This window comes from Somniosus microcephalus, chromosome 15, assembly GCF_052327205.1.
Source record: "Somniosus microcephalus isolate GS21.2 chromosome 15, FLI_Smic_1.0, whole genome shotgun sequence".
NCBI lineage: Eukaryota > Metazoa > Chordata > Chondrichthyes > Squaliformes > Somniosidae > Somniosus > Somniosus microcephalus.
The window spans coordinates 119717861-119740688 of record NC_141001.1 but is presented as its reverse complement, the minus strand read 5'-3'; the positions used below and the strand labels follow the sequence as shown (position 1 = coordinate 119740688).

General features: G+C 48.5%; 1 protein-coding gene across 2 annotated transcripts in view; it reads right to left on the bottom strand.

The window, feature by feature from the left end:
- LOC147107184 (TBC1 domain family member 10B) overlaps window positions 1–22828 on the bottom strand; it is a 229264-nt gene that overhangs the window by 998 nt on the left and 205438 nt on the right. Inside the window, exon 11 of one of the 2 annotated variants that reach the window (XM_086008359.1) lies at window positions 11019–11141. The exons of the other annotated variant lie outside the window; for it this stretch is intronic. Coding sequence (XP_085864485.1) covers window positions 11019–11141 — 123 coding nt within the window. The remainder of the gene's footprint in view (window positions 1–11018; window positions 11142–22828) is intronic. 2 annotated transcript variants of the gene reach the window in all.

Sequence of the window (22828 nt, the reverse complement as noted above, 5' to 3'; positions counted from 1 at the left end):
GCGCCACTCAATATCCGGTCCGGGGTGCTACCGGGCGTTGCGCACTCGACTGACGTCACGATCTGCCGGCGCAGGAGATCGTGGCGGTAGTGTTTAGCGCCGCCACAAAATGTCTAGTTAATTTCGCGAGCGGCGCAAACATCGGCGCGCCCGGGCGCTAGTTGCTTTGCGCCCCATTAGCGGCCTCTTAAGGCGATAACGGGAGGCGCAAACTGAATTTTTCCCCCAACACGTTTAATAGGGATAAAAACGACATGGAACTTTACAGCTCAGAAACAGGCTGTTCGGCCCAACTGGTCCGTGCCGGTGTTCCTGCTCCACACGAGCCTCCTCCCACCCCTCTTCATCTCACCCCATCAGCAGATCCTTCTATTCCCTTTCTCCCTCATGTGTTTATCCAGCTTCCCCTTAAATGCATTTATGGATTTTGCTTGTTGTATGCATTTTGGAAGGAAGAAAGAATGAGGAGAGGCAATATAAATTAAATGGTACAATTTTAAAGGGGGTGCAGGAACAGGGAGGCCTGGAGTACGTACACAAGTCTTTAACGGTGGCAGGACAAGTTGAGAAAGTGGTTAAAAAAGCACACGGAACCCATGGCTTTACAAATAGAGGCATGGGGGGGAATTTTAGCGTGGGTGAGCGGGTAGGATTGGGAAAGGGTGGGGGTTTAAATAGGCAAAATTCCGAGTGCGTCGGGAAGCCGGCTCCAACCCACCCACTTCCAGGTTTAGAAGATAGGAGCAGGAGTAGGCCATTCGGCCCCTCGAGCCTGCTCCGCCATTCAATGAGATCATGGCTGATCATCCAAACTCAGTACCCTGCCCTCGCTTACTCCCCATATCCCTTGATCCCTTTAGCCTTAAGAAATATATCTAACTCCTTCCTGAACATATTTAATGAATTGTCCTCAACTGTCCTGTGTGGTAGAAAATTCCACAGGTTCACCACTCTCTGGGTGAAGAAATTCCTCCTCATCTCTGTCCTAAATGGCTTACCCCTTATCCTTAGACTGTGACCCCTGGTTCTGGACTCCCCGGCCATCGGGAACATCCTTCCTGCATCTAGTCTGTCCAGTCCTGTTAGAATTTTATGTTTCAATGAGATCCCCTCTCATTCTTCTAAACTCTAGCGAATATAAGCCTAATTGACCCAATCTCTCTTCATACGTCATTCCTGCCATCCCAGGTATCAGTCTGGTTTCACGGAGGTGGGACAGGGGGCGGGTAGCCAACCCGCTCCCAGGAGGCGGGTTGGCAATTTAAATATTTTAATGAGGCTGGCGGCTTCTGATTTAACCTGATTTGCAGGTTTAGCCCCGGGTGGCCAGGTTTCCCAGGCCTCGGGAAACCCGGCAGCTGAGGGGAGGCGAGGACAGTTTCGGGGAGAAGGTAAGTGCCTTCACAGCACTGTTTTTGTGGGCCAGGAGGAGCAGGAGTGCTCCCGGCCCTCCAATCTCCCACCACATTAGACTGGTTTCCCCGGGATCTAAGTGCCCCCCTCCCCCACCGGGATCAAGATTGGACCTACCTGGTCCTGCGGCCTGCTCTGGAGTCCTCCCCACCCGACTGGAAGCCAAGCCTGTCAATCAGACTGACTGCCGGGCGGGGAACCTGTCAAGTACAAAAGACACACGCTGTGGAGTTAAAATTCCACAACATGCAGGGTTCCTGTCCGAAACGCCGTTACCCTCCTACCTACGTAACCCGCCCCTGTTAATATCCAGGTCATAGAGTACAAAAGCAAGAAAGTTATGCTAAACCTCTATAAATCACTGGTTGGGATTCAGCTGGAGGATTGTGTCCAATTCTGGGTACACTTTCGGAAGGATGTCAAGGCCTTGGAGAGGGTGCAGAGGAGATTTACTAGAATGGTACCAGGGAGGAGGGACTTCAGTTAATGTGGAGAGACTGGAGAAGTTGGGGTTGTTCTCCTTAGAGCAGAGAAGATTGAGAAGAGATTTGATAGAGGCATTCAAATTTATGAGGGGTTTTTCAAGGGGCAACTAGGGATGGGCAATAAATGCCAGCCTTGCCAGCAATGCCCACATCCCAAGAATGAACAAAAAGAACAAAAGAATATTACTGGAACCCAAAAGGAAACTAGAAAATGCAATCTTTGAGATGCAATCTTATAAGCACTACGTACATTAAGCAGAAACTGGCTCAGTCAATAATAAAATCAGTAAGCACTTATGAATAAACTGAGACGGGGCCCGAGTACCAATTACTTTTAATCCTGCGTAATTGAAGAATCTTTTCTTTTGATGTCACCAGTCAGCTAAATTACAACAGGAGAGTTTAGATGAAGGCATACCAAGCATAATTCTCATCCAGACACAGAATTCCAGCCTGGTGTGCTCATTATGGTGAAGGCTGTGATCCAAATGGAACGCCCCTTGATGACTTAGCTCGCAGGCTTCAATCCCATAAGACGAGGCACCTTCCTAATGTTAGCTGTTGTTCCCGGGGTGGGGGGGGGTTAATATCGACGTCGACGCAAATCGCCGCTGCTTTCGGTTATTACGGCTCGGTCCTAGAGGGCGGGTTCTTGGCTCAGACCGCTTCATAGAAACATAGTAGATAGGAGCAGGAGTAGGCCATTCGGCCCCTCGAGCCTGCTCCGCCATTTAATGAGATCATGGCTGATCATCCAAATTCAGCACCCCGTCCCTGCTTTCTCCCCATATCCCTTGATCCCTTTAGCCTTAAGAAATATATCTAACTCCTTCTTGAATATATTTAATGAATTGGCCTCTACTGCCTTCTTTGGCAGAGAATTCCACAGGTTCACCACTCTCTGGGTGAAGAGATTCCTCCTCATCTCAGTCCTAAATGACTTACTCCTTATCCTTAGACTGTGACCCCTGGTTCTGGACTCCCCCGCCATCGGGAACATCCTTCCTGCATCTAGTCTGTCTAGTCCTGTTAGAATTTTATAAGTTGCAATGAGATCCCCTCTCATTCTTCTAAACTCCAGCGAGTATAAGCTCAATCGACCCAATCTCTCCTCATACGTCATTCCTGCCATCCCAGGTATCAGTCTGGTGAATCTTCGCTGCACTCCCTCCATGGCAAGAACATCCTTCCTCAGATAAGGCGACCAAAACTGCACACAGTACTCAAGGTGTGGTCTCACCAAGGCCCTGTTCAACTGCAGCAAGACATCCTTGTTCCTGTACTCGAATCCTCTCGCTACGAAGGCCAACATACCATTTGCCTTCTTAACCGCCTGCTGCACCTGCATGCTTACCTTCAGCGACTGGTGCACAAGGACACCCAGGTCTCGTTGCTCTTCCCCTTCTCCCAATCTATTGCCGTTCAGATAATAATCTGCCTTCCTGTTTTTGCCACCAAAGTGGATAACCTCGCATTTATTCACATTATACTGCATCTACCATACATCTGCCCAATCACCCAACCTGTCCAAATCATACTGGAGTTTCTCGGCATCCTCCTCACAGCACACACGCCCACCCAGCTTTGTGTCGTCTGCAAACTTGGAGATATTATATCTAGTTCCCTCGTCTAGATCATTAATATATATTGTGAATAGCTGGGGTCCTAGCACCGGTCCCTGCGGTACCCCACTAGTCACTGCCTGCCACTCAGAAAAAGAGCCGTTTATTCCAACTCTTTCCAGTTCTCTATCCAAGTCAATACCTTACCCCCAATCCCATGTGCCTTAACTTTGTATGCTAATCTCTTATGCGGGACCTTATCGAAAGCCTTCTGAAAGTCCAATTACACCACATCCACTGGCTTCAAATCCAAAATAGGCGCCAGTTTCGATATTAAAGTATTATGGAACTCCCTCCCTAACGGTGCTGCGGGAACACCTTCGCCGCACGGGCTGCAGCGGTTCAAGGTGGCGGCTCACCATCACCACCACCACCTCCTCGAGGGGGCAACTAGGGATGGGCAGTAAATGCCGGGCCTTGCCAGCGACGCTCACATCCCCGAGAATTAATCAAAAGAAAACAAATGAAACCCATAAAAGGCTTTAGATTTCAAATACTTGAAGGAGAAAAAAATTTGCAGGGATAATGGGGAAAGAGCTGGGGATGTGGGACTGACTGGATTACTCTTCGAAAGAGCCAGCGCAGACTCGATGGGCCGAATGGCCTCCTTCTGTGCTGCACTGTTCCATGATTTTATGCCTTGCACGTTCTCAAATAAAAAGGTGCGGAATGGAATGCAGCTTGCTACAAAGTCGATCAGCAAAACAGTACACTATGTGAAAGTATCAAACTTGGACCAAGCTTTTGGCCAATTGTCCTAATATCTCCTTTCGTGGCTCGGTGTCAAATTTTGTCTGATAATTGTTCCTGTGAAGCGCCTTGCGACATTTTACTACGTTAACAACGCTATATAAATGGAAGTTGTTGTTGCTGCTGTTTATAGAACGGTACCAGGGGATGAGGGACTTCAGTTATGTGGAGAGGCTGGGGTTGTTCTCCTTAGAGCAGAGAAGGTTCAGGAGAGATTTAAGAGAGGTTGTTCAAAATCATGAAAGGGTTTCGATGGAGTAAATAAGGAGAAACTATTTCCACTGGCAGGAGGGTCGGTAACCAGAGGACACAGATTGAAGACAATTGGCAAAAGAACCAGAGCGGGGAGAGATGAGGAGAATTATTTTTACACAGCAAGTTATGACCTGAATGCGCTGCCTGAGAGGGCAGTGGAAGCAGATTCAATATTCCCTTCAAAAGGGAATTGGATAAATCCTTGAAAAAGAAAAGTTTGTAGGGCTATGGGGAAAGAGCAGGTGGGAGTGGGACTAATTGGAGAGCTCTTTCAAAGAGGCACAATGGGCCGAATGGCCTCCTTCTGTGCTGTAAGATTCTATGAGGCTAAGTGAGTGGGCAAACATTTGTCAGGTGGAGTATAATGTGGGAAAGTGCGAGGTTATCTACTGTGGCAGGAAAAATAAAAAAGCAAATTATTATTTAAATGGAGAGAGATTACAAAATGCTACAGTTCAGAGGGATCTGGGGGTCCTTGTGCATGAAACACAAAAAGTTAGCATGCAGGTACAGCACGTAATCAAAAAGGCAAATGGAATGTTGGCCTTTATTTCAAGGGGGTTGGAGTATAAAAGCAGGGAAGTCCTGCTACAACTGTACAGGGTATTGGTGAGACCACACCTTGAGTACTGCGTACAGTTTTGGTCTCCTTATTTAAGGAAGGATATACTTGCATTGGAGGCAGTTCAGAGATGATTCATTAGGTTAATTCCTGAGATGAGGGGGTTGACTTATGAGGAAAGGTTGAGCAGGCTGGGCCTATACTCATTGGAATTTAGAAGAATGAGAGGTGATCTTATTGAAACATAGACGATACTGAGGGGGCTCGACAAGGTAGATGCAGAGAGGATGTTTCCCCTCGTGGGGAAATCTAGAACTTGGGGGCACAGTTTCAGAATAAAGGGTCGCCCTTTTAGAACTGAGTTGAGGAGGAATTTCTTCTCTCAGAGGGTCGTAAATCTGTGGAATTCTCTGCCCCAGAGAGCCGTGGAGGCTGGGTCATTAAATACATTTAAGGTGGAGATAGACAGATTTTTGCAAGATAAGGGAGTGAAGGGTTATGGGGGGCGGGGGGGGGAAGTGGCTTTGAGCCCAAGATCAGCCATGATCTTATTGAATGGCGGAGCAGGCTCGAGGGGCCAAGTGGCCTATTCCTGCTCCTATTTCTTATGTTCTTATGATTCTACTGCTATTGATTTAATTCTGTGTTGAGAAATACGCATATAGGTTTTAGGGCAGATTCCTTGACTGCGGGGGAATATCGGGCGGTGTCCACCTGAGCCCACCTGCCCTGGTCGCAAGGTCTCCCGACCCATTGGACTCGGCGGAGATGGGTAATACAGGTTGAGCGTCTCAAATCCGGAGTTCTGGAATCCGGGACGATTGGTGGCAGGGGTCCGGAATCCGTAAAATGTTCCAGAATCTGGACACCCTGAGGGAGGCTTACCAAAAACCCGGAACCTGGGCCCGGGCATTTCCGGACTCGGCACGTGTTTCTGATGTCCGAAGTCCAGAAATATCACAACCTGGGCTCGGGCATTTCCGACCCGAAACGTTGACTCTAATTTCTCTCCACGGATGTTGCCTGGCCTGCTGAGTTTTTCCAGCATTTTCTGTTGTTATTTCAAAAAAGTAGTTCATTGGCTGTGAAGCGCTTTGGGACGCCCAAGGTCGCGGAAGGCGCTGGAGAAAGTCTCTCTTTCTTTATTTCCCCAAGCTCTCGGCCCACAGCGTGTCGCCATGCTGGCTAGCACTTTCTATGATTTTATGCCTTGCATGCTCTCAAATAAAAAGGTGCGGAATGAAATGCAACTTGGTACAAAGTCGATTAGCAATAGCTTGAAAAGTACTATGTGAAAGTATCAAACTTGGACCAAGCTTTTGGTCACCTGTCCTAATATCTCCTTTCGTGGCCCGGTGTCAAATTCTTGCGCTGAGAGCACCCATTTGGTGCCGGGCCCGCCCGCGATTCTCTGCGCAAGAACCCCTCGCTGATGGTGGATATAAAGACGCCTTTGCTGCCTCCACTGACAAAGGCGAGCGACCCCTCCAGACAATCGCCGTGGAGGCCACTGAGGGACAGCCGGGTGGCCTCTTGCCCACCCAGCATGGTGTTGCTAACCCTTTGCGCTTAGAAATTGCTGGAAATGCACAGCCGGGCTTCATAATATTTACAGCACAGAAACAGGCCATTCGGCCCAACTGGTCCGTGCCGGTGTTTCTGCTCCACACGAGCCTCCTCCCACCCCTCTTCATCTCACCCCATCAGCATAATCTTCTATTCCTTTCTCCCTCATCCACTTCCCTTTAAATGCATCTATTCTATTTGCCTCAACCACTCCCTGTGATAGCAGATAGAAACATAGAAGATAGGAGCAGGAGTAGGCCATTCGGCCCCTCGAGCCTCCTCCACCATTTAATGAGATCATGGCTGATCATCCAAATTCAGTACCCTGTCCCTGCTTTCTCCCCATATCCCTTGACCCCTTTAGCCTCAAGAAATATATCCAACTCCTTCTTGAATATATTTAATGAATTGGCCTCAACTGCCTTCTGTGGCAGAGAAGATTCACCAGGATGTTACCTGGGATGGAGCGCCTCAGCTATGAAGAGAGGCTGGACAGGCTGGGGTTGTTTTCCTTGGAGCAGAGAAGGCTGAGGGGGGACCTGATTGAGGTGTACAAAATGATGAGGGGCATAGATAGGGTAGATAAAGAGGAACTTTTCCCCTTAGTGGGGGGGTCAATAACAAGGGGGCATAGATTCAGGGTAAGGGGCAGGAGATTTAGAGGGGATTTGAGGAGGAACTTCTTCACCCAGAGGGTGGTTGGAATGTGGAATTCAATGCCTGAAAGGGTGGTAGAGGCAGGAACCCTCACAACATTCAAGAAGCATTTGGATGAGCACTTGAAATGCCATTGCATACAAGGCTATGGACCAAATGCTGGAAAATGGGATTAGACTGGACAGGGATGGATGGGCGGCGCAGACACGATGGGCCGAAGGGCCTCTTTCTGTGCTGTAAAACTCTATGACTCTAGAATTCCACAGGTTCACCACTCTCTGGGTGAAGAAATGACTCCTCATCTCAGTCCTAAATGGCTTACCCCTTATCCTTAGACTGTGACCTCTGGTTCTGGGCACCCCCGCCATCAGGAACATCCTTCCTGCATCTAGTCTGTCTAGTCCTGTTAGAATTTTATAAGTTTCAATGAGATCCCCTCTCATTCTTCTAAACTCTAGTGAATATAAGCCTAATCGACCCAATATCTCCTCATACGTCATTCCTGCCATCCCAGGTATCAGTCTGGTGAATCTTCGCTGCACTCTTTCCATGGCAAGAACATCCTTCCTCAGATAAGGCGAGTTCCACATTCTCGCCACTCTCTGGGTAAAGAAGTTTCTCCTGAATTCCCTATTGGATTTATTAGTGACTATCTTATACTGATGGCCTCTAGTTCTGGTCGCCCCCACAAGTGGAAACATCTTCTCTATGTCAACCCTATCGAACCCTTTCGTAATCTTAAAGACTTCTATCAGTTCTCCAGCATTTTCTGATTTCCATGTTTTGTTTTCCTTTTCACCGGTCGTGGGTTTTGATGCCGTGACACAGAGCAGCCACTCCGACTCGATCCCATCTCACCGGGAGCTGTGAAGACATTTTTCTGCGGTGTGGAGTCCTGGATGGTGCCCAAGCCTGTTTAGCTTTAGCGCCCTCAACTCGAGCAGAGTCAACTTTCACCCCAACCACTGCTGGCCGCGCGCCAATCCCGAGGTGAAACTAGTCCAACCCACTGAATCGTTCGGCCCTCCTCGCAAAACAGGATTATTTAGGTTTGACGCCAAGAGCAGATTTTGTAATTATAATTAATCATGAAGGGTTTTGTTGGAGTAGATAGGGAGAAACTGTTTCCACTGGCAGGAGGGTCGGTAACCAGAGGACACAGATTGAAGATAATCGGCAAAAGAACCAGAGGGGAGATGAGGAGAATGTTTTTACAGCGAGTTGTTGTGATCTGGAACGCGCTGCCTGAAAGGGCGGTGGAAGCGGATTCAATAGTAACTTTCAAAAGGGGAATTGGATAAATACTTGAAGTGGAAAAATCTGCAGGGTGATGGGGAAAGAGTAGAGGGAGTGGGACTAATTGGAGAGCTCTTTCAAAGAGCCGGCACAGACACGATGGCCTCCTTCTGTGCTGTAAGGTTCTATGAGGGCCTTGGCGGCTCCATTTGCTAGCAGCTGCAGTCCGCACTCAATTCCACCGTTGCATCGAGGCACCTCCTGCGTCTTCCTCCACTTACGCTCCAAGGTCCCGCTCCATCGCAGTGCCATCAGCGGACTGGGGGCCCCCTCAATGTCCTCTGAAGTGGCCTAGCATGTCACTCAGTTGTACAGACCATTGTAACTCAAGGGAAGAGGCAACCCAACACCACTTTCCCGGGGCAACTAGGGAATGGGCAGCTGACGCCGGCTTTGCCAGTGTTGCCCGCATCCCGAGGAAGAGCATTAAAAAAAAAAATCAGGTCGTGGAGATGCACGATAAGAAAAGAAACCTGTCCAAAAAAAACAGCACATAATTGGGCAAGATTAACTTCAGACAAAACAAAACAGAAACCATTGCTAATCTCTGGTCACACGAGTCAGCCTTTGTACAAGTTCAAGCCTTGAATAGGTGACTGGATAGAACTGAAGAGAAAAAACAACCACAGAAAAGAGATTGGGCAAAACATACAGTTGTGACTTTAGACAAACAGCAGCAGAATTCTACCCCGTTGTTGACTAACCACAGCACAGGACACCTGCACAGACTAAAAACTCAACAAAGCCCCGTATAACAGTCAATAACCACGGAAAACAAATCTTCAGTTGCCCTTGTGGTCTCCATACCTAGTCTTAGTTGGCAGCGGAGGACAGGGTTTCATTCTGGATTGGAGTTTAAATCTACAGGAAACTCTTTTTTATCCAGCACCGACGGGACCGGCGTGGTGCCGGTTTATCAAAAAGTCCAGATTACAGAGAGGTATAGTAAAAGGTACGAGAGCCCCGTACACAGCAACAAATCCAGGCTTCCCTGTTGCTTAGCAACAGGTGCAGGAACCCCGGCCACAAGATCCAGACATCCCTGTTGCTTAGCAACAGGTGCAGGAACCCCGGTTACACAGCCACAGATCCAGGAACGGCCACTAATATGAAGTTGTAGGAATGGCTAGATTCCTAACTAAAGGACTGAGGTCGAGTCAGTCTATCAAACAAACGATGTTTAATACTAATCAACAGAGTTTAAAACGAAAACACAGGAGAACTACATTACAGGTCTGTACTCTTTGCTGGCTCCACGAGGACTGGCTAGGGCGGCTCCCCAGCCTGACGTCATGACGTCATCACGTTTTCCCACCGCTGGAGGATCACGTGATCAACGTGATGACGTCATCGCGTTTGATCTCATTCTTAAAGGGACCGCGCTATGTACATGCAATGATATGAACAAAGATACAGATTCATTCTGGAGCTAATAATTTGTTAAAGATAATTATGTACATTAGATCAGAGTCCCCCTGGTGGCTCCGCCACAAAGTAAAACTTACCTGAACCTGCTCCTGAATTTTGCCGGTTAACAGATTTCCGGTTATTTAGGTGCTGGTAAATCGAGAGTTTCTGTATTTCAGAGAGATGGGACTTCAAACCCCACCCCACCCCCCACCAAAAAGAAAACGCTTTGCTTGGCAATGTTGGGTTGCCAACTTTATTTTACTATTCATTCATGGGATGTGGGCGTCGCTGGCAAGGCCGGCATTTATTGCCCGTCCCTAATCGCCTTTGAGAGGGTGGTGGTGAGCCGCCATTTCGGGGGGTACTTTAGAGTCAACCACATTGCACATATAAGCCAGACCAGGTAAGGATTTCCTTCCCTAAAAGATATTAGTGAACCAGATGGGTTCTTCCAACATTAAATGCATTCAAGGGGAGGCTAGATAAGCACAGGAGAAGGGAATAGAGGGTTAAGCTGATAGATTTAGATGAGGAAAGATGGGAGGAGGCTCGAGTGGAGCATAAATGCCGGCATAGACTGGTTGGGCCGAATGGCCTGTTTCTGTGCTAAATATTCTATGTCATTCTATGTAATGTGTGGCTTGGTGTCGAATTTTGTCCGATAACACTTCTGTGAAGCACCTTGGGGCGTTTTACTACATTAAAGGCGCCGTATAAATGCAAGTTGTTGTTATTGAATCTGCATTCCAGGTCACGACAACTCGCTGCGTAAAATAAATTCTCATTTTCCCTGATTGTTTTGCCGATGACCTTTAACTCTGTGTCCTCTGGTTACTGACCCTCATGACCTACTCTTTTCCATTTAGTGCTTAAACGTGTTGAAATATCCTCCGCTCACTGTTTATAAACTTCATTTTTTTTTAAAAAGCCTGTACAAAAAAAAAACCAAATTGAAGTTCCACCTCAAGTCTGAAAGACGATACTTAGCGTGGGGGGGGCTACCTCTTGCCGTTGATGCACTTGACCTCGTTGACCTCTTCCCGTCTGCTCCTTTAGTGTCAGGTGCATTTCTCCCGTTTAACTTCGACACCTTCTGCACAGCGGCCGCTTGAATGGAGTGTCTGCCTGGCGATATATGACAGAACAGCAGAGGGTTACACAAATATCAGCCAATGGCTCAGTGGGCAGCACTCTCTCGTCTCCGAGTCAGAAGGTCGTGGGTTCAAGCCCCGACCCAGAGATTTGAGCCCAAAAATCTAGGCTGACACTCCCAGTGCAGCACTGAGGGCAGTGCTGCACTATCAGAGGTGCCGTCTTTCAATTCATTCCTCCTGTTCAAATCCCTCCAAGTCATCGTCCCTCCCTATCTGTGGAACCTCCTCCAGCCCTATAATCCATCTCTGCGTTCCCCCAACTCTGGTCTCTTGCGCATCCCCGATTTTAATTGCTCATTAGCGGCCGTGCCTTCAGCTGCCTGGGCCTTAAACATCTCCGCCTCTCTCTCTCCTTTAAGACGTTCCTTAAAACTTACCTCTTTGACCAAGATTTTGGTCACCAGTCCTAATGTCTCCTGATGTGGCTCAGTGTCAATTTTTGTCTGATAATCGCTCCTGTGAAGTACCTTGGGACATTTCACTACGTTAAGGGCGCTATATGAATGCAGGTTGTTCTTGTAGCGCCACCAGTTATGCTCCATGGCTCTACCACCCACCCACCCCGCTACTAAAACCATACCGTCCCTCTTGCCCACTCTCACCATCATTCTTTTTGTTTATGGCGCTGGACTTGGCTCAATGTTAGATTTCTCCACCCTTCTTTCAGATTGACTCTCCAAAAGCCCCCTAAGCCCCGACTAAATGGACTTTAAGGCTGTGAAGGTTGGGTGAAAAAACCTAATGAGGTTAGTGAAGGTGGTGACCGCTGGCCCGGGATTTTCGTTGGTGCTTTTCCTGTTCTGCCGCTGGAAATTTGGAGGAAACATAGGAACAGGAGGAGGCCATTCAGCCCCTCAGGCTGTTCCACCATTGAGTGAAATCATGGCTGACCTGTATCCTAACTCCAACCATCTGCCTTGGCACCATATCCTTTAGTACCCTTGTCTAGCAAAAATCTATCGATCTCATTTAAAGTTATTAATTGAGCTGGCATCTACTGCATTTTGTGGGAGAGGGTTCCACACTTCTACCACCCATTGCGTGATGAAGTGTTTCCTAACTTCTCGCCTGAATGGTCTGGCTCTGATTTTAAGGTTATCTCCCCTTGTCCTAGACTCCCCCCACCAGCGGAAAAAGTTTCTCCCGTTATCTACCCTATCGATTCCTTTCAAAATCCTTAAAAAAAAAACTAGAAATCCGCGCACAAATAGGGGGGATTTTGCCCGCGCTAAGGCGGGAGGAGCCGGGAGGAGTTTCCCCCGGCGTCGATGGGGATGGTTTGGGTTTGGGTGGGGTGCGGGGCAGTGATGTTCTCTTTCACTTCACTGGCACAGCACAAAGGATGTTTCTCAGCTGTTGCTCGAACTAATGGGCGGGAGGCTGAGGGAAAAGTAGGACGGAGATTGGCAATCAAAATAATATGGGCTAGGTACGCTAATGGACTAAAGAACTGCAGATACCACAGATAGTCCACATAAAGCAATGGATGGAAGGAGCCCATTCAGAGCGTCGTGTCTGTACCGGCTCTTTGCTAGAGCAATCCACTGCTCTGCTCTCTCCCCATAGCCCTGTATCAATCCCAAACTAATCCCACTGCCCCGCTCTCTCCCCATAGCCCTGTATCAATCCCAAACTAATCCCACTGCTCTGCTCTCTCCCCATAGCCCTGTATCAATCCCAAACTAATCCCACTGCCCCGCTCTCTCCCCATAGCCCTGTATCCCAAACTAATCCCACTGTCCCGCTCTCTCCCCATAGCCCTGTATCAATCCCAAACTAATCCCACTGCTCTGCTCTCTCCCCATAGCCCTGTAACAATCCCAAGCTAATCCCACTGTCCCGCTCTCTCCCCATAGCCCTGTATCAATCCCAAACTAATCCCACTGCCCCGCTCGCTCCCCATAACCCTGTATCAATCCCAAACTAATCCCACAGCCCCGCTCGCTCCCCATAGCCCTGTATCAATCCCAAACTAATCCCACTGCTCTGCTCTCTCCCCATAGCCCTGTATCAATCCCAAACTAATCCCACTGTCCCGCTCTCTCCCCATAGCCCTGTATCAATCCCAAACTAATCCCACTGCCCCGCTCGCTCCCCATAGCCCTGTATCAATCCCAAACTAATCCCACTGCCCGCACTCTCCCCATAGCTCTGTATCAATCTCAAACTAATCCCACTGCCCCGCTCTCTCCCCATAGCCCTGTATCAATCCCAAACTAATCCCACTGCCCCGCTCTCTCCCCATAGCCCTGTATCAATCCCAAACTAATCCCACTGCCCGCTCTCTCCCCATAGCCCTGTATCAATCCCAAACTAATCCCACTGTCCCGCTCTCTCCCCATAGCCCTGTATCAATCCCAAACTAATCCCACTGCTCTGCTCTCTCCCCATAGCCCTGTATCAATCCCAAACTAATCCCACTGCTCCGCTCTCTCCCCATAGCCCTGTATCAATCCCAAACTAATCCCACTGCCCCGCTCTCTCCCCATAGCCCTGTATCAATCCCAAACTAATCCCACTGCTCTGCTCTCTCCCCATAGCGCTGTATCAATCCCAAACTAATCCCACTGTCCCGTTCTCTCCCCATAGCCCTGTATCAATCCCAAACTAATCCCACTGCCCCGCTCGCTCCCCATAGCCCTGTATCAATCCCAAACTAATCCCACAGCCCCGCTCGCTCCCCATAGCCCTGTATCAATCCCAAACTAATCCCACTGCTCTGCTCTCTCCCCATAGCCCTGTATCAATCCCAAACTAATCCCACTGCTCTGCTCTCTCCCCATAGCCCTGTATCAATCCCAAACTATTCCCACTGCCCCGCTCTCTCCCCATAGCCCTGTATCAATCCCAAACTAATCCCACTGCCCCGCTCGCTCCCCATAGCCCTGTATCAATCCCAAACTAATCCCACTGCTCTGCTCTCTCCCCATAGCCCTGTATCAATCCCAAACTAATCCCACTGTCCCGCTCTCTCCCCATAGCCCTGTATCAATCCCAAACTAATCCCACTGCCCCGCTCTCTCCCCATAGCCCTGTATCAATCCCACACTAATCCCACAGCCCTGCTCTCTCCCCATAGCCTTGTATCAATCCCAAACTAAACCCACTGCCCCGCTCTCTCCCCATAGCCCTGTATCTTGCTCTGCTTTTATCTAATTTTCCCTTAAAGATGCAATGGTCTTTGCCTCAACCACTCCCTGTGGCAGAGCATTCCAATGCTCCAACATCCCGCTGTCTAAAGAAATCCACCCCCCCCACCCCCATCACTGATACCCCAACCAGAGGAAAATAAGCTTTCCCTACTCATTCTATCAAAACCTTTTGTAAGTCAGGTGTCCTGGCCAACATTTATCCCTCAACCAACTTCATTAAAACAGATTACCTGGTCATTTATCTCATTGCTGTTTGTGGGAGCTTGCTGTGTGCAAATTGGCTGCCGCGTTTCCTACATTACAACACTTCAGAAAAGTACTTCATTGGCTGCAAGTAATTCTTTGGGACGTCCTGAGGTCGTGAAAAGGCGCTCGATAAATGCAAGTTATTTCTTTTAAAAACTTCCATTAAATCTTCTCTTAGCCTGCAATACTCTACTCCCAGCATGGGGAAGGGAAAGTTACAAATTGATATATATGTCACTAAAAACAAAGAGTAAAGAATACGCCAATTGTACAATTTAATGCCTTAATCACACTGGCCACATAAGTTCACAGGGGTGTACAAGTCATGACCCAGGCATTAAAACATGCATGAAGATGTGACTATATGTCTGCAGCTGTTGGGTATTTGAGGTGGTAATTCGTGCATTAATACAACACCTAAAGTGGAAGCGTTCTGTTCAGTTAATTACTTTAGATGTGCATTGATGGCCCTTATGGTAAAGAAAATGATATTCTATGTAAAATGCCAGAGAAATTTCAGGTAAGAGTATTTTTTTCTTTTTATAATAGTACTTTGGACAAAAAAAAACAATGGACTCCTTTCAATCCTCCCTTTAATAAAAAATATCTGGGCCAAGGGTTAAGAGGAGGGAGTGTAGAGTCGGCAATGGTTCTCACACAGGGCAGGACATGTTTATTTCTCTAACATTGTGAACTTGCATTGAATTAAAAACGCGTTAGGTTTCACGTGTGCAATTCAGCATGACGGTCCTTTGTTCCCCCTTATCTCCACCTCCATCGACTGTGGGCGCGCAGACATGTGTGCGGGGCTGAAGCAGTGCAGACAAAACCACGGCAAAGACTTTGCGCTAAATTATGATAATAAAAGCTGTGCTCCACCAGTTGTTGTATCCGTTCTCCATGTGGGTGAGTGACAGCGGACGCACATTACACTAACGCCTCCCCCCCTCCCCACAACCGAAAGAAAAAACACCACGGAGCGAATTCTGCTGGCTGTGAATTAGACATAATAGGGGAAACTCGTTGTTTTGTAAACAAACTTTGTCTCAAGACAATGGTGAGGAGATGTTGAGACAACCGCGACCACCTCCAAATATTTCTGTGGGGCAACAGGAGCTTTGAATTCAAATTCTCCAAATACTTCTCTCTCAAAACAAACGTTTCAGTAAACTGATTTGACAAATTAACTTTTGCTGCTTAAAGAATTCTAAGAGGTCAGCACAACCAAAAGACAAGCCTTCGTGAAATTGCTAATTTTTCTAAGATATTACAAATCCTGCCCAAAGATAAGTTGCCAAATATTTTTTTTAATATTCACAATCAGGATTTGGGCGTAGGTGGCAAGGCCGGCATTTATTGCCCATCACCACGTGCCCTTGAGATGGTGGTGGTGGGCCTTCTTGAAACGTTCCACCACCTTAAACATTCACTCCCTCCACCACCGGCGCACCGTGGCTGCACTGTGCACCATCTACAAGATGCACTGCAGCAACTCGCCAAGGCTTCTTCGGCAGCACCTACCAAACCCGCGACCTCTTCCACCTAGAAGGACAAGGGCAGCAGGCGCATGGGAACACCACCACCTGCAAGTTCCCCTCCAAGTCACAAACCATCCGGACTTGGAAGTATATCGCCGATCCTTCATCGTCGCTGGGTCAAAATCCAGGAGCTCCCTCCCTAACAGCACTGTGGGGGCACCTTCACCACACGGACTGCTGCGGTTCAAGGAGGCGGCTCACCGCCAATGTTCCCGCTAATTTCTTTTTGGTGCTCTACCCATTCAAATTAACATTGTTCACCACCACCTTCTCTGGGGCAATTAGGGAAGGACAATGAACGCTGGCCTCGCCTGCGACACCCACATCCTGCGAATGAACAAACAAAAAAAATGAGAAAGCACCGCCTGGAGAACGGTCAGCCGGCGAGGGAGTGGGATGTCCTGCTCCGTGTGAAGCAGCTTGGGGCGTGGCAACCGGGGGGAGTGGGCGGGGGCGGGAGGGGGAGAGCGAGAAGGGAAACAGAGGGAGGCCCCACCTGGAATTTTAGAAAGACATTACATTCCCAGCTCCGGCTACCCTGGTAGCCCGAATCAGATTGCCATTTTGTCTAGGTTGGTGTTGTGGGTTCACAGCCACCCAGAACAGAGTTGGACCTCACCTCCATTTCAGTTCAGACTCTTTCAAGGGGGAGATAGACAGATACGGAGACGGGCACAGCTATCGATTGAAGAGAGGGGGGAAAGAGATAGACAGATGGGTATGGAGGAGACTGGAGGACCGATTTTAACCCTCTTTGCTGGTGAGCCAGTGTCTCCTCAGGGCGCTCCCTCAGTACTGCACCAGGGGTGTCAGCCTGGATTATGTGCTCAGGTCTCTGGAGCTCAAACGCACGATCTTCCGACTCAGGCGCGAGTGCGACCCACTGAGCCACGACAGACACTTGCTAAAATAAAATTTTACTTTTTAAAAAAAAAGTTTTTTACTTTAAAAAGCCACCTTTAAGTTGGAAGAAAATCAACCACTCTTGCACTGCTACAACTGGATAGCTTCAGCAGCACCACAAAGCTTCCAGCTAATTTGAAATGTTATAGGATCAGAAGGTTGATATTGCATCATGCTGTTGCTAATCAATAACATAACTTAGGTCCCCGATTACACCAAATATAATTACTTTGATGAAATATTATATTCTCTCAGCGTATTAACCACAGAGTTTTAAAAAGGCGCTTTTCTCATTTTTCATTGAACGAGTCATGCTATCTGGCCAGCGTACAGAATGAATACTGTTTGACTGTACTTCTGTTACTACCTTGCCTTGCAGTGAATGGCTCAGAGCCAAGTCTATTCAGCAACAACACTTCAAACACGGGAGCTGTGGTCTCATCAAATACTTACTTTCAAGTCCCTTGGAAGAATCAAAAAAAAATTATATGTAGTAAATATTTAAAGTTATTTACCCGGCTGAACCGCAATTGCAATTAAAAACGCATCTGTCTTACAAAGGGATTCCCGTCAGTCTTGCGCGTCTTTCGGGCTGGTTCTCAACGCCACTGGGGCAGATGTCCCTCTCGGGAAGGATGTGAAGGATCCCACGGCACTGTTTCGAAGAAGAGCAGGCGGGTTTCTCTCCCCCCCCCCGCCGCCCCTTTCCTGGCCAACACTTGTCCCTCCGCCAACAGCGCTAAAAACATACGATGGCTGTTTGTGGGAGCTTGCTGTGCACAAGTTGGCAGCCGCGCATCCCTACGTCACAACGGTGACTGCACTTCAAAATACAGGAAACTCTCGATTTACCGGCACCTAAATAACCGGAAATCTCTGTTAACCGGCAAAATTCAGGAGTAGGTTCAGGTAAGTTTTACTTCATATTAGTGGCCGTTCCTGGATCTGTGGCCGTGTAACCAGGGTTCCTGCACCTGTTGCTATGCAACAGGGACGCTTGGTCTGTGGCCGGAGTTCCTGCAGCTAGGGACGCCTGGATCTGTGGCCGTGTACGGGGCTCGCGTACCTTTTACTATACCTCTCTGTAATCCGGACTTTTTGATAAACCGGCACCACGTCGGTCCCGTCGGTGCCGGATAAAAAAGAGTTTCCTGTAATTCAATGGCTGTGAAGGCGCTTTGGGACGTCCTGTGGCCGTGAAAAGCGCCGTTAAAATGCAAGCTCTCTTTCTGAGTGACGCAAAAAATAAAACCGCTCTGGGTTGAAACGACTTTCACTGGGAAAATGAGAATATTTTCTCAAAAAAACAAATATAATCCCACCAGCCAGAAAGACAACAGGCTGCGATTATTCATCACGAGACCCTTTTAACATTCTCCTTCAGGCTTTTCTTGAATCTTTTTCAATAGAGATGAAACAACAAAGGTGCGCGAGATTGCTACAGGGACGTTCTCTCGCGATCGGGTGTGCAATTATTGTAACTTTCTCTGGCCGTCTCATAAACAGGGTTGGTTCCCATGGGCCCAGTCAAGCTCTCACCATAGTGGCCTTTCTTCATATCTCCAAGGTACCTTAAGGATCGCAATCAGAAGGGTATAAGGTTTCAAGTACTTTCGAAGGACCCGGGGGAGTAGGATCATGATTGCAAAGTCTGACAGCTTGTAAAATATTAAAAGTCAAAATGAACATCTTGATCAAATCTTCAACCGAAAAAGATTTTTTTTTAAAAACTTAAAAGTAGAATTCATGAATACGTCTTTGTTTTAATATTTTACTACTATAAAACTGAACCAAGTCAAGCATCTTCTATCTGAAAGAGCCCCAGCTGTAAAACTTGCATTCATTACTGGAGACATGATCTGCTTGATTCACAGAATCATACAATGATTACAGCACAGGAGGAGACCATTCGGCCCGTCGAGCCCGTGCCGGCTCTCTGCAAGAGCACCTTCAGCCAGTCCCACTCCCCCGCCCTTTCCCCGGAGCCCTGCAAAATGTTTTTCCTTCATGTACTTATCGAATTCCCTTTTGAAAGCCACGATTGAATCTGCCTCCACCGCCCTCTCAGGCAGTGCATTCCAGATCCTAACCACTCGCTGTGTAAAAAAGTTTTTCCTCATGTCGCCTTTGGTTCTTCTGCCAATCACCTTAAATCTGTGTCCTCTGGTTCTCGACCCTTCCGCCAATGGGAACAGTTTCTCTATCTACTCTGTCCAGACCCCTCATGATTTTGAACACCTCTATCAAATCTCCTCTCAATCTTCTTTGATCTAAGGAGAAAAATCCCAGCTTCTCCAGTTTATCAACGGAACTGAAGTCCATCATCCCTGGAACCATTCTTCTAAATCTTTTCAGCACCCTCTCTAAAGCCTTCACATCCTTCCTAAAGTGCGGTGCCCAGAACTGGACACAATACTCCAGTTGTGGCCGAACCAGTGTTTTATAAAGGTTCATCATAGCTTCCTCGATGAAGCGATTCTGCTTGGGGTACAAGGTTATACAATCACCGGCAGCACTCTCACCTCTGCATCAGAAGGTTGTAGGTTCAAGCCCCACTCCAGGGACTCAAGCACATAATCTAGGCTGCCGCTCCCAGTGCCAGTACTAGGGGAGTGCTGCACTGTCGGAGATGCCATCTTTTAGTTGAGACGTTAAACCGAGGCCCCATCTGCCCTCTCAGGTGTACGTTAACAATCCCACGGCCACTATTTCAAGAAGAGCAGGGGAGTTCTCCACGGTCCTGGCCAATATTTACACCTAAAACAGATTATCTGGTCATTATCTCATTGCTGTTTGTGGGAGCTTGCTGTTCGCAAATTGGCTGCTGCGTTTCCGACATGACAATAATTGGCTGTAAAGCGCTTTGAGGTGTCCTGAGGTCGTGATAGATGCTATAGAAATGCAAGTCCCTCATTTGTGCATTCGTTGAGTTTCATTCGGATAAGTATCATATTCAATAAGGCCGACGCGTTTTTAAAAATTAATTCTTGGGATGTCGACATCTGACATTTATTGGCCATCCCTACTCTCCGACTTGCTCCCCCACCTTTTAATATCCCACCCAGTCTAATCCCACTCTCCCCCTCACTCCCCGTACCCTTTAATATCCCACCCAGTCTAATCCCACTCTCCCCCTCACTCCCCGTACCCTTTAATATCCCACCCAGTCTAATCCCACTCTCCCCCTCACTCCCCGTACCCTTTAATATCCCACCCAGTCTAATCCCACTCTCCTGCCCACTCCCCATATCTTGTAATATCCCACCCAGTCTAATCCCACTCTCCCCCTCACTCCCCGTACCCGTTAATATCCCACCCAGTCTAATCCCATTCTCCCCCTCACACCCTGTACCCTTTAATATCCCACCCAGTCTGTTGTGTATGTAACCGTTTACCTTTAAGGGAACTATAGAATGTAACCGTTCGCCTTTAAGAGCACTACTTAGGGTGGCACTATTTATTGGCTCATGTATACTGTAATACCGATAGTGACCACACCAGTATATAAGGGTTGGAATACGTTAACTAGGGCAGAAATCGCCCAGACCTCTGAATAGTAAAGACCTGTTTTGTTTGTACTTCTAAAGTCTCTGAAGTTATTTACTGCACAACTTACAGACTTTACAATGGCGACGAGGCCGATCGTACCCTGCGGCAACAGTAGTTCCTAAGCAACTAAGGAGCGTCGAAGTGAGGCACCCGCCCTCGTCGTTCTGCTGGGTGAAAACTCGAGGCTGCAGCGATAGCAAAGAGGAAGATTTTGGCATTGAAAACTTCCATCTGCAACAGGCACTGACGGTCCCTTCTGCCACAGTGAGGAGCGAGCCGATCGACAAGAGAGGCAAGGCTGCCACGGACTGTGAGTAAGGGAACAGTAAAAGAAAATAAGGAAGGAGTAAAACCAGAGGATAAGGGCGGTACACTCGACCACGGTCGAGGGGGAAAGGAGCCAGACAAAGTCGGGTCCAGAGGCGCTGAGACCGGGAGCAGGCCGGGTGAGACAGAGCCGAGAAATCGGGAATTGGCCGAGAGCCAGTTCAGAGGCTGTAACTGTCCGCCGTCATCGGGGGTACCCGGAGCCGGTTGCCTGCCGCGGGAAGGAGAGCGCTGAAGCCGACGCGCGGGCTGGGGATCTGAAAGCAAGCGGAGAGCGCTGAAGCCGACGCGCGGGCTGGGGATCTGAAAACCAGTGGAGAGCGCTGAAGCCGACGCGCGGGCTGGGGGTCTGAAAGCCAGCGGAGAGCGCTGAAGCCGACGCACAGGCTGGGGACCGGTAGCCAGCGGCCGTCGCCCGCGGGGGAAAGTGTACCCCTCCCGCCAGGGGAAGAAGCGGGAAACCGCCATTGCCGTGGGCGGGGAGAACAGAAAAGCGCGGGGAAAACCGCCATTAAAGTGGGCGGGGAGAGCCGAGAAGCGCGGGAAAGCCGCCATTTTTCGCGGGAAAACCGCCGAAGAAGAAGGAAGAAGCGGGAAACCGCCATCTTGGAAATTATTAAGAATTTCAGAAAAGTAATAAGTAAAGAAAGACTTGTGTTGTTCTCGAGAAGAGAAGATGCCTAAACGAGGTAATATCACCAAATGCTATCGTTGTGGGAAGTCAACACACGACCAAAAGCAATGCTGGGGTAAAAACCAGGAATGCTGGAAATGTGGCAAGATCGGGCACATAGCTAAAGTGTGCCGGTCAGGAACGACGTGCAACAATAATGAGTCCTCACAAAAATGGGACAGAAAGGTACATGACGCAAATAGGAAGAGTCTGAAGGAACAGAAGTCGGACACACACGCCAAAGGCAGAGGACTGGACGGTCTAAGAATTCACAACGTGAGCAATGAAGCCGACCGTCAAACTATTTGGATAACGCTACCGATTGAAAAGGTCCCAGTAAAAATGGAAGTGGACACCGGATCGGCGTTGACGGTCATGAATAAGCATGACTATCAAAAGTTTTTCAAGCATATTCCACTACGGGATGCGGATCTGATACTGAAGACATACACGGGGCAAAAAGTATTCCCCATCGGGAAGATAGAGGTCAAGGTGAAATACAAAGATAAAGTTCACCACCGGTTGGAGCTGTATGTGTTGTCTGAGGGAGGCCCACCACTTCTGGGACGGGAGTGGATCCGGAAAATAAAGATGGATTGGCATGCACTAAACACCATGACGGTGGAGCCCGAAAAAGAGGACGTCAAACCTGAACGGTTGGCCAGAATATTAGACGAAGCTAAAGAGGTATTCCAGCAAGGACTGGGAAAGCTACGAGGTATTAAAGCAAAGGTAAAGATTGCAGAACATGCAAGCCCAAAGTTTTGCAAGGCCAGGTCGGTACCGTATGCAATACGACCAGCAGTGGAGGCAGAACTAGAAGAACTTGAACGATCAGGGGTTCTGTCAAAAGTAGACCACAGTGAGTGGGCCACGGCCATTGTACCCGTCATGAAATCCTCACCAAGTAGTAAGCCAGGGGGACCGGGGAAGGTCCGTATCTGCGGGGATTTCAAGATCACAGTGAACCCGGTGCTTCAGTCGGTACAATACCCGCTGCCAAGGATTGAAGATATTTTCGCTTCGTTGGCTGGAGGAAAACACTTCACGAAGATAGACCTAGCTCAGGCATATTTACAGATGGAGGTTGAGGAAGAGTCACGCCAATACCTAACTATCAATACCCACAGAGGGTTGTACCGTTATAACAGACTGGTCTTTGGAGTGGCTTCGGCACCAGCAATTTGGCAGAGGGCCATGGAACAGGTGTTACAAGGAATTCCAAGCACGCAGTGCTATTTGGATGATATCCTAATCACGGGAATGGATG